This window comes from Phaethon aethereus, assembly GCF_964289735.1.
Source record: "Phaethon aethereus genome assembly, chromosome: 2".
Taxonomy (NCBI): domain Eukaryota; kingdom Metazoa; phylum Chordata; class Aves; order Phaethontiformes; family Phaethontidae; genus Phaethon; species Phaethon aethereus.
In genome coordinates this window covers 48,773,085-48,785,346 of record NC_138582.1, presented here as the reverse complement: position 1 = coordinate 48,785,346, position 12,262 = coordinate 48,773,085, and the positions used below count along the sequence as shown (strand labels likewise).

The window sequence follows — 12,262 nt, the reverse complement described above, 5'->3', positions numbered from 1 at the left end:
CTACTTACTATCAGGTTGCTAGGTACTTTTCATTTTTTAGTTTTCATTCTTTCTCCAAATATCATGCCTTTTTCAAAGCTGACTTCTTCACATTTTCCAAGGTTACTGGAAAAAGTGTAACTTCTTCCGCCGCTCACTTTTCCAAAATTGCCTATACTTGCAAAAGTTATTGAAAAGCAAAAGGTATCTGAGAGATTTAAAAGGCAGTTCTTAAAAATCACATTAGTATTCACTTAACTGTTCTGTGGGGACAAAAATATAATTAAGAGCCTTAGGGAAACTATTTCTAGAAAATTTTTTTAAGGATATGTGAGACCTAATGGAAAAAGTCAAAGTTTGTCAGAGAGTAGCTTTGCCCTTTTTCAGCCAGGTTGCCCATCAGACTTACACAAGCTAACCACTGTCAAACAAGGGTGAGATGCTTAGGAGAACAACCAATCAACAGAATTTGGGGTATAGTACAAAGCAACAACTCTATTATTATTTGTAGATCTTCGTGTAACTGTTCTTGTGATAATTATGTTAATGCCTCCCAGCTTATTAATCGAGATCAGGTATGCATCCCTGGACCCATAGACCCTCATCTTCCTGAAAATGCTTATGACTTTTCCAGCCATAACAGGCCTGGAGGACTGAAAAGCCATGTGACTGTGAGGGCAGCTGGATTATTCAGTGCTAAATTCAGTAAATAATGGAAGCTTCCACTCTCTAAAGCTAAAACTTAAAAACAGAGGCTAGATATCTATCCTGAGAAATCATAACAAGGCAGACTTAAGAAAACACATCCCCTTCTGAAAATCAGTCCCCACTGAAGTTGCGCAATCACAATATAGAAGCATTCCAAGCCACTAACCACATTTAAAACACCTCAATCAACATGTGCACAGTTGCAAATTGTTAAAACACCTCTTACAGCCAATTGGCACAACCAAATGACAGGAACAGTAAAAAATATACAGCTTGGTTATTCGTTCTTGAGGCTGTCAATAGGACAGAAAGAGCTGGGATGAACACCACAAAGATCAGAGGAACTGTCTTCAGGCACAGTGTGACTCTTCTGCGACACATCCAAACTTGTCTTCAGACAATGAAAACCACTTATGGCTAGCCTTTTCTCTCCAATACATAATAAACAACAACAACAACAACAACAACACTGCTCTTTGATTCTATTGCTTTGTATTATAATAGTGCCTAGGAAGGACGGTTTCCTTTTGCTTAAAGAAAAGGAAAAATCTCTTTGTGAATGAGAGTTTAAGACATATCTGTGAAAAAAATACCATAAGGTGCAGTTTCAGACTGAATGCAGTGAGACTGATGATAGGAGATCATGAAGATGGGAGGGAGCAGATAGCAGTAAGAAAATGTAATTATTAAGTTGATTCAACCTCATTTGATTATTTCTAACATCTAACTTTTTTCTGGACTGTAACTAAACAAACACATACCATATATCCTCAGCAGCTGTCTACTATCCTTCTTTAATTGGCAGTTTTCTATAGATAGAGGCTGGGACAAGTCTAAACGATGAATTTTAAAAACATTAGTGAAACAGGTAATTTGACCATTTCAGGGAGAAAATTCCTCTTGTATAACATATGTAGGTCACAAAACACTTAATGTATATAAAAGAATTCTCATGAATATCAGTCTTTGAGAAAGAGGCAGTAATATACTTTTTTCTTTTGCCTATGGGCTAATGAAGAGAAAAAGAAAGAATTTCTTTATGAACATCAAGAACTTTAAGAAGTTCACAAAGTGCTAGAGCATAGCACAGGTGGAAGCACAACCTAGAGATGCCATCCAAAAGCCAGCGATTTCAGGCCCTGACAAACTTCCCTCCCAAGGAAAGACTGAGCAAGCTCACAGAATTTAGTTAGAGAACATTCTCAACAGTCCATAAGCAAGAAACAATGGGAGGAGAAGAACATTCTTAGAATTTATGAGAAAAACTCTGATAGTGCCTTGCTGAGGGATCTGCTTGTGTCACAATGAAAATGGAACTAGCACAATTACAAGCTGAAGAGTCAAATGAGGAAAGCATTTCCAGTGTAGAAAGGAAATTCCCCAAAGGAATATTTGTAACAAGAAGCTATGCAAGCTGCCTTGGAGTCCACAGACAGATATCTGTCATACGTAGAAGCAAAATAACTATAAGTAATCACTTAAAATATTAATACTAAGAAACACATTAATTAACAATATGAACATGCATGAGACTGAGCCTTTCCCATTGCCTCAAAGCTAGAACTGGCCTATTACGCAGCAAGAATTGTCATCTGGATTACAGATGGCAAATAACTGACAGAAGCAGCCTTCAGGCACGCATTTTCATCTTTACCATGCAATCTTACACTAATTTAACTTAGTGTTTACTTTTTCCTTCACTTTACAATGTGACACTGTAGATAGCTGCGCTGTTCCCCACACAGTCTGAACCGTCATATGCCATATATGAGATTATTCTCTTGCAACTAGATGCTCAAAATGTAGCATCATTAACCTGAACAAAATGAAAAACTTGTGTTTAGTATGGCTACAGCAAAAGGCATCTCCTGTAGAGGTTATTATCTGACATCCTATTTAATATAACAACGGTAAGCACTATTGGTCCTGAGGAGATCATTATCCTGTTTTGCTATATTTGAGGGTAGCACCGGATTCAAATCAATGCCAACATGTCCCTTCATGATTGTTTTGAACAAATGTTATTATCCAAAGTGACTCTTTTCCACTGACAAATTGGTAAGTACATTTAAAATAATCATACAGTCAAGTGCCTCTGTCCATGGTAGCATTTTTTAAAACTGCTTATAATCAGGAGATGCTGATACTGTAATTTAGAAATCAGAAGATAATTAAAACCAACAAATAGATACATATCACATTTCAGAATTATTCTAAACATAAAACACCACTTATTCTCTTAGGAAGTTAATGGGAGTTCTCCAAAGACTTTGGATAGTCTTTGGCTCATGTTCCTACCTGCAAATGGGGAAGCAGGACGGATTTCCCTTCAGGCCCAAGAGGGCTGAGGTCTTTCACATGAGCTCCAGTGCCTTGTCACTTCCATTCATGGGCAGAAAAGTTAGTATTTTAGAGGATAATTTGTTTGTTTAAAAAACCCAAACAATAAAGCCCATCATAAACCGTCGTGTAACATTAAAAAAATAGGGAATATTTCTAAACTGTAAAGATTGCCTATTTGGATCATGTTCCTGGTAATCTCTGCTCTTTTTATCCTCCTGGGAATAAATTTGATCCTGCAAACTTTATTTATATGAAAGTAAATATGCACTGAATTCAAGCCAGTGTAGCTCTTACAGGTCAGACTGTAAGCCCCTTATTCATAGTGCAAAACAGTTGTGCAAGTCATTCAGATGACAAAAAATGAGTCAGTTTACATAACTGCTCATCAGTGTGAATAATGACAGCAATGAGGCCATAAATTGGAACAATGAGGAGACTTGCTAGCATCAGCTAATTTTGTAAGTATTCACAGTTGAAAGTATAGCAAAATAAAAATATTTGGCACTGTGAAAGCTGAACGTGATGTTGCTGGATTATTTTCAGACAAAGTGAGTAGATGCAATTTGATGATGCTTAGTGTGTCATAGAAAATATTTCCTTTCTGCTTTTCCTTCTTTTATTTTGGAAGGCTATACAATCTGACATAACACCACCAGTCAATCTTTGGCACTTTTTTCTGTACCGATGTCCTTTATTCTACCTGTCTCTCTTCATCTGTGTTTCCATTGTTCAGAAACAGCATTATCCCAATGTTTCAAATAATAAAACCATGCAGTCAATTAGAATCATAAACACATAAAAATATTAGTTTATGTCTTTGCTTTTTGCGTTATGCAATAGTGGTCTTCCCCTACAAATAAACCTGCTATTTTGTTCTTAAAACTGTCAGTTAACATCTTAAACAACATACAGAAATCATAAGAATTCTGCAGAGACTGCAGGGAAGAGAAAGACAGAAAGAGAGAAACAGTAAAATTCAATCATCTCCAGTAATTTGAAAATGTAATAAATGGGTTTGCAGATGATTAATTAAAAAATAATGATATGTTTAATCACTAAATGATATCTATTTGTAATGATGAGGTGATTCTATTGTCATCTAAAGGCCAGAGAGATAGCTAAGACACATCAAACATAAGGTGTGTAGCTACCTAGTCTCTTACAACTTTCACAGGTTTTGGAAATATAAGTTTTTTAGAGATAATGAAGCTGCCAGTTGGTGAGGAGACCTGTTATTTACCCATTCTTGTGCTACTGAGTAATATTAACATATTAATGTCTGAAAGCACTGGAAATTGTATACCATCATAGTTTTCATGGTCTTTGGTTCAATTACAATTACTAAACCATTGGGATGCTCAAACTGTAAGCTTGATGTCTGTGTTTTAAAACCATTTAATGTGCTTTGCACACCTATGTATCAACTGAAAGATTTCAAAGGAGTAACTTTTACTAATAGGTAATATGCTAAAATGTACACAAAAAAACCCAAAGCCAAAGCCATTGCCAGTGTGATGTTACTACACTGGGCATTTGCTTGGGTATAGCATTTCTCTAGCAGGATCTAATTCTTACAGAGCTCACAGAAATCCTGTTAGCAGAGGCATTTTAAAGAAAAATCCATTTTACTGTAAGACTTTTCCAGGCAAAAATCTCTAACTGTAACCTAAAGTAGGAAATAAGTCAATATATATGCCATCATTTTGTTTCCCTCCTTATGCTTTGCTTTGTTCTTCTTTTCCTATACATACATATTAGTTCATCTTGTGAACTCTAGTGTCTCAAAGCATTTTTAAACCAGTGAACAAAGGGAATAAATTCAGGAAGAATGAAGGAGGGAAAAAGAAACCTCTGACCTGGTATTACCAAAAAATAAACAAACAAACAAAAAAGACACTAAGATGAAAACAGAATAGTGCCATGGATTTACATATGGGGTTTTGATGGAAACTAGGGCTGGGTTTTAAATCAAAACTCACCATCTCAAAACCACTTCTTTTCATCCGCCTGCAGGACTTGAGGTAAGTACGTATGCGTTTTCTGGCACGCTCTTGATACTCAGGGAATTGTCGCCTGCATGAGTCAATGATAGCCTGGATCTTTTCTTTGGGCTGCTTAGAGATTGGGACCATTCGGTCCAAGTTTTCATCTACAAACAGCCTGACAAACATCTGTTGGCAAGAGGGAGACAGAGGAGATGGGTTTGGAGGGCGGCTCTCTTCTCTTCCTAGCTTCCTGTCTTGATTACTGATAGGAAGACATTTTTTCTATCCACTGAAGAGCTTTGTAATGGGAAGCCAGAAATATTAAGCAAACAGTTCTTTAAAGGATTATTTTGGAGGGGGCTGATTAAAAAAAAAAAAAGACAAGAAAAGAATAGTCTATAGGATACAGAACTTGTGAGATAAACCAGAACAGATTGTGAAAATAGGCACTACTCAAGTTTTGTTATTAACAATAAGCTGTGATTGCTAATCATTTTATTGAACTGAATCTCACTTTTTCTTTGTTTGAGAAATTGCTTGTGTTTTCATGCATAATTACATAATTGGGAAAGCAATAGGGAACAGCTGACCACCAGAATGATCTTCTGATAAACTAGTTTCAGCCCCTTTCCATTCAATGGGTGAACATGCACATACACACATCCACACACACGGGCACACATGCACACATACAAAACAAAGCTTTTTTCCTCACTGGTAAAGATGGCACTCTGCCTTAAAATTCTAAATAAAACACAGTAAATCTGTTGTCCGTTGGCAAGAGTTTAATGTGCATTAAAATAATAATGGAAATAAATCCTGCAAATTAAATTATTGTGCCTTTAATATTGTCAAACTTACCCATAAATAACAATGTAAAAGGAAGGTAGTAGAGGTAAACAAGGCAACGAGAGCAAGAGGACTTACATTAAATGCCTTCAGTCGCTCAGCTTCTACCCCATCTGATTCATTAACCTTCTCAGGATCTTCCTGCTCATCATGGTCATCCTCATCCTCATCTCCTCGATTCAGAGACAGATCTTCAGCACCTCTGCCTACACTCTCATTCTTGCCAGAGTCATAGCTTGAATAGCTATGTGCAGGGGACTGAAAATAGAGAAGAAGAATATGTTTGCAAAAATTCACCACGGAAATAAGGCCTACTCAAACATACTTTATAAATATGTAAAAAATTCCATGATCTCTTTTTCTTCTTTGTTCAGCATAAAGTTCTCATAAGCCTTGCAAGTCCGAACAATTCACTAATATTCATTTCAGTACTTTAAAAAAATGTGACCAGATATAAATTCAGTAAATCAATTAACAAATGAATTATCTATGAAAATTATAGTTCAGCGAGATATTTGCCATACAGCCTTAAGTACTACATACAGAAGTTTCTTACTAATATCAACTTCTTTATATTAGTCAAGATGTAAATAAAAGGCAGTTGATTTGCACAAAACTCCTAATGATTAAAAATTATACATGTTAAGGCAAAGAGTATTTAAGTACAAAACATTGACATTCATCCAACCAATATGAAATATTATCAAGTGCTGCAATAAGTTATTCAAAACATGGAGGTGATTATGTTCTACTTTCACTTACAAAACTCCAAACTGAATTAGAGATGTGTAGGTTTGTCAACATTTTGGATGCTCTTCTGAGAATCACATAGTAAAACCATTTTCTGTTCTCATAGCATTCAGAATTTTCCCCTGAGGAGAACATTCAGCTTGCTGGATAAATCAGATGACTATCTCATTGAAGTGCTATTCATTTGTAGGACCAAAAAGTTTTCAGTTACCAAGAGTCAATACTGTGCATTTTTTCTTGCAAAATCAAGATTTCAGTTACCTGTTTCCTCTGCATACACTTCAAATTGCAGACCACAAAAAGACATCAGTGATAAAAAGCCTTCTACTACTTGACATTTTAAGACCAAATTTTCCCCCCAGTCACACAGAAGTATTATAGTGTATCTTCACCAGAGCCATCAGATCCAGATTTAGGTAATTCACAGAACAATTTTACTTCTACAACATTTTAATTCTGTAATATTTCACTCTCTTGCTTCAAAGCATACTGCAGCCTATTAACTTCAGAGAGTCCTGAATCAGGTGCTACACGATGAACTTCACATACACACTTTTTTCAGGTGCCTCCTACCTGCCTGTCACCAAAAATCAGGAGCATAATACTTCAATCAAAAACACATTTCAAGTACTTAAAATCACATGCTTGATCTACATTCTGAGCCTCCTAAAATCATCTTTATTTCAGGTGTGTTTTCACCAATCACAGAATGTAGCTGGGCAGTAAGGCAGGAGGGAAAGGCCAACAAAACCATTCATCTTTAAGGTATACTTCTTGCTTTATAGTCTTACTCCAGCTTCCCTTTTTCTTTCCCTATTTTAATTTCCATCTCATGTTGCTCCTCTGTACACCATCAGTTTTACAATCACTCCAATTAATTTCCTTGCCTTGCCTTAACAGCACTCATACTCCAAGCCTGCCTTTTTTATCTATCCTCCCCAGACTATGTTCTTACAGTACAAATCCCCTGGAGTTACACTTTTTAATCACTAATGCTCCTACCATCAGATCTTGCAGCTTCTCTCATCCCCTTCCTTGAGACTCTTCACTCTCTAGACCACTCTCCATTCCCTAGACCATTATAGTAGACATAGGAAGAATGAGAAAACATCAAAAGAAAACAAGAGAGACAGGCTCTGGATACAAACACCTTCAAAACGTAGCAAGCTCAGCATCACCTCTTCTCTTCCTACAGCCTATGACTGCACAGTTACAAGGCAAGAAATTAGCCAGGGTTCAGGATGGCAGACACGAGATGGCACGGGAAGGTAAGACTTGGGAGAGCAGAAAGAAAACCCTGTTCCTTTTCTTGACACACTGTTATTTTGTTCTGGGAAGATGATTAATATCTCCATTGCTGTCCATTCAGATAGCTCTTCTTTGCAGGAGGTGTTGATTCCATTGAATTATGACACTCCAGAAGAACATGGTTCCATCCTGATAAGAGTTGATGACTATAATTTATCAGAGTGTCTAGCATATATAAGCAACAGTATTTAACCTGGCCGGTGGCTACCAGAAGGCAACTGCAGCCTGGTAGCCTGTTATGAAGGAATATGAATTTTCCTTGATCCTGAAGACACATCCAAAAGAAATTTTCAAAGAAGAAAGTTACAATTAATTAATTGTTACAATTATTGTAATTGTGTCCAAGTGCTATGCAGTAGAAGATCTGATCTAGACTGCAAGACTTGTTCTTTTGTACTCCTTTGTTTCGCCTTGTACTACAGCTATACAGCATGCAGAGGGCTTCTAGATAATCAAAGAGCCATTTCATGTGCTAGGTGCCATATAAACCTGTAGTAAGCAGAAGCAGAAGCTCCTGCCCTGAAGAGTCCTACTGTCTGAAACCCTTGTTCTGCAAACACTTGATTTCACATAAGTCATTTCATGAGCCTAAATACAGTTAGACTACTCATGTGCTTAAACAGATGCAAAACTGATTTCAGTATGTACATATGTTTTGGCTGAATGCCTAGATCATAAATTATGCACCAGGATTGAGATTTGCTTTTGTGAAGGAAAGAAGTTCAGGCCAAAATGGATTAGCCAGGTCTCTCAAAAATGTGATAGTAATTTTTTTTTGTTTGTTTTTAAGAAAGCATTGCATAGAGAGCCTTGTCCAATGTCTTCTCCAAAATATTTATTTCAAGAACAACTTTAGCATCTTAAATGAACCATGGAAAATAACATACTCTGAGAAAATTGCATGGTAGGAATCCATATTTATTCATCGTGGATTTGAAGACTGTGTACAGTAGCAGGAACAAAAGGTGGGTTTTCTTCCTAGCTGTTGTGTCAGCAAACTGAGGGAAGACATTACAAAAGCTCAGTTAAGAATAAAACTTCTACATTTTTGTATTTCTACACAGATGAATATTAAGTCAGAGAAGGAACAGATTGTTCCTCTCACTTGTGTTGACTCTGCAGTTGTGCAAAAGCTGCTAAACATTTTCTTTTGGTACTCTATTAAGCAGCTGCAGTGCTAAATAGACGTGGAGTAGGGCAGCTGAGGACAACTTTTCCTTAGTACACGTTCCCTGATTTTAGGTCTTGCACTGTCCTTTCAAGAGACTGCTCCCAGCTTTGCCAGACAGGAACCTGATCATTCACATTCCTGTACACCCCTTGACACAAATTTTTTGTGGTCCTGCAGTGAACTAGACTGGAGAGGTGATCCTGGTTAAAATGTTTTGTTTTCTTTTGCCAGTCTGTTTAAGTCCAAGATCAGTTCTTGGACTTCAGCTCACCACAAACCTTTGGGCTGACGGGAGTGTGAACATGGAAGGGATAGAGGGAGCACACACACCTCTGTTGACAGCAATGCAAGATTAAAGCAATCATGGAGTGGAACCATTAGTAGATAATAAGATGCTCCACAGATGAAGCCTTCGTGCTTAACAAATGTGTGTTGGAAACGAAAGCGACAGCAATGTAAAAAGAGAACTCATGCAAGGAAAACAAATGAGGCCAAGGCTAAGGCCAAGACTACTGCCTCCCTCAAACATTTAGATGATTATAAAGTGATCTTAAAATTATTGAGATGTTGATAGATATATTCTGGGCACCGTGTCCTTGCCCTTTTCTGAAGGTTCCGAGTTCATTATTTTAATCTCTTCTTTGCAATAGTAAGTATTAGACAGTTCTGCTTTATAAAAATGGAAGTAAAGGTTCCTGCCTGACAACCTGCTGTAAAATGAAATATCAACATCCTTCCAATACATTGCAAGTCAGCAACAAAAGTCAGCTGAAGTAAGGCAAGTGTCAAATGGTACAATAAAAACCTGAAAGGACATCACAGTGTCATCTAGTACATCTTGCTGCCAGAGAACAAGGTCAGAAGATCATTCCTGACCACTGTTTGGTTGTTATCTTAAGAGTTCTAGTGACAGAGATGCCATGCCTCCCCCAGAAAATCTACATCAGTGTTTCACTGTCTTCAGAATTATGATATTCTTGACAACTACCTCAGACTTTCATAAGCAGTACTAAGCCTATTTTTTTTTCCCCCACTCATCTACCACATAGGGAGGACAGGTGCACCTGGAGAACAAAGCATTCTTTTCCCTCTTTACAAGAATCTTGCAGACATTTGAAGACTGTTATCACATCCCCTCCCTTCAATCTTCTGTTCCCAATAAATCCATTCATGTTATGACACTCATGTTTTCTAGATGCGTGATCATTCTTACTGGTCTGCTCTGGATGCTCTTTATTTGATCTGAAACTTCTTCAACAAGCAACTCCCAAAATTCCAAAGTGTGTTCCATTTGAGGCCTTTCTGTGGAACATATATTCATTTATTGCTTGACTGATTTCTAATCTGCTTACAGCAGAAAAAGCTTATCACCTTATTTGCAAGACAGAATATCCCATATATGCAGAAACCCCACAGTTGCCAACAAAAGTTATGCTGTTATTTTGTGAGAAATAAAGCAGAAGTAATCCAGAACATTAATAAAAATAAAGTCTACTATAGTGTCCCAATGCCTGGCAGGCTCAGACACTGGTGTATGGCCATCAGACATGGTTTGGAGGATGACACCACAAGAACTCATTGCAGGAAGCTTCTCCCAGCAACTGACAGCAAGAAACTTGGTTATGTCAGCGAGTGTATGAAGAAGGCTGTTGATTACTGGACCAAAAGTTATTCAGTGCCAGAAAAATAATTACTGAGGTTGGTTATTTGTAATGACCAAAAATTAGAAAAATCATGGCTTTGTTTTTTTAAAAATGCCAAAGAGGAACAAAACACCCCACATTTTCAGGGAAAAAAAAAAGTCTCTGAAGGAAGCTTAGAGTGAATTTTTGTTTTTTTAACAAAGCTTTGTTCTTCACATTTACATTACATTTACATTTAGTTGGACAGTTTTACATTTAGCTGGGTAGTGTATAATTCTTTTTGTTGTTACATTAGACATTCATAAACCACAGCACTCCTGTGAGCTGAAGAGTTTTGGAGAGTTGAAGAGCTGGAAAGACAGTAGGACAGGTTTCCATACTGCATGAAAAGGAATTGTGAAACAATATTTACTGGTAGGCAGAGATGAAAACACTCTACTAGCTATACATTATTTTCTTCTAGAAATCCACCTCCACATCTAGAAAAGTTACTAAATAATTTTTTTAATGATTAAATAAAATCACAATTGAAAGCTGACAGAGTTCTGCTCATCCCCTCAGTTGTACCTCCAAGACTTTCTTCCTTCTATATCTCAGTCTTTCCCCCATAACACTGAACACACAAAAGTCTACAATTTCAGCAATTACTCTTGCAAATTACGTGTGCTTTTCCACATATATTTTCCCCATGTACATGTGTATACATATTCTTATAGAAACCATTCCTATGATACAGAAAGGGATTAGAATATTCTGATGATGCCAGGTTTGACTGCTTTGAAGACTTTTTTCCAGAATTGTCAATTAAATTAGAACATGATTTTAATTTTTTACTTCACTTTTATATTTTTAACTGATTCTACATATGACAAGGCTGTTTTTAAAAAAAGTATAACACACTGGTTTTCAGTGAACTGACTGTGAGTAAGAAGCATGCATTTTATTTGACATATAAACAAAATTAAAAGCTTAAGCCTGTAAGGTTAAGGGAAAACTTATGTCCTATATCTTCCCCTTAAAATTATATTTGAAATGAATAGAGTCCACTTTCTTTCCTGCGCAAACTGTGAGTTTTCCGTATTGCATGGAACTTGCCTACAGGAGGTGGTGGTTTTGTTTTGGTTTTTACATTAAATGTAAAAATGTTTTGTTACATTAAATCTGTAACACAGGTAATATAAATAAACCGTTAGAAAACATAAAAAACATTTGGCACATATGTGCCCTTTTGGTATTGAAAGAGATGAAACTATGAATTCAAACGTTCCTATCTTTCTCCTCAATTGAAACAGTAGAGCAGGAGGCATAACTGCAACACTAAGGTTCCTCTATTCTCCAAAGAAATCCTCTTTCAGTTTTTATAGATAAAAGTCCAGATCTCTTATTTTCTGTTAATAAGCCATTTGTTCCACAATTCGTCTTAAATCCTATGCCCTTCTCTCTTCCAGACTTTACTGTTATTATCCCTTTTACACAGCCCCTTTAAACCTTCATACTGTCATGTGTGTGGAACTTTACTGCCCATC

The 12,262-nt window shown here is 36.7% G+C and overlaps 1 protein-coding gene across 4 annotated transcripts in view; it reads right to left on the bottom strand.

Moving 5' to 3' along the window:
* Window positions 1-12,262, bottom strand: part of NOL4 (nucleolar protein 4) — a gene marked incomplete at its 3' end in the record, with an annotated part of 203,785 nt that overhangs the window by 45,721 nt on the left and 145,802 nt on the right. For 2 of the 4 annotated variants that reach the window (XM_082015263.1, XM_082015264.1), the window contains exons 7-8: window positions 5,943-6,122; window positions 5,010-5,201 (exon numbers count right to left, since the gene is read on the bottom strand). In XM_082015263.1, the coding sequence (XP_081871389.1) occupies window positions 5,010-5,201; window positions 5,943-6,122 (372 nt within the window). The remainder of the gene's footprint in view (window positions 1-5,009; window positions 5,202-5,942; window positions 6,123-12,262) is intronic. The other 2 variants (XM_082015265.1, XM_082015266.1) reach the window with 1 other exon arrangement.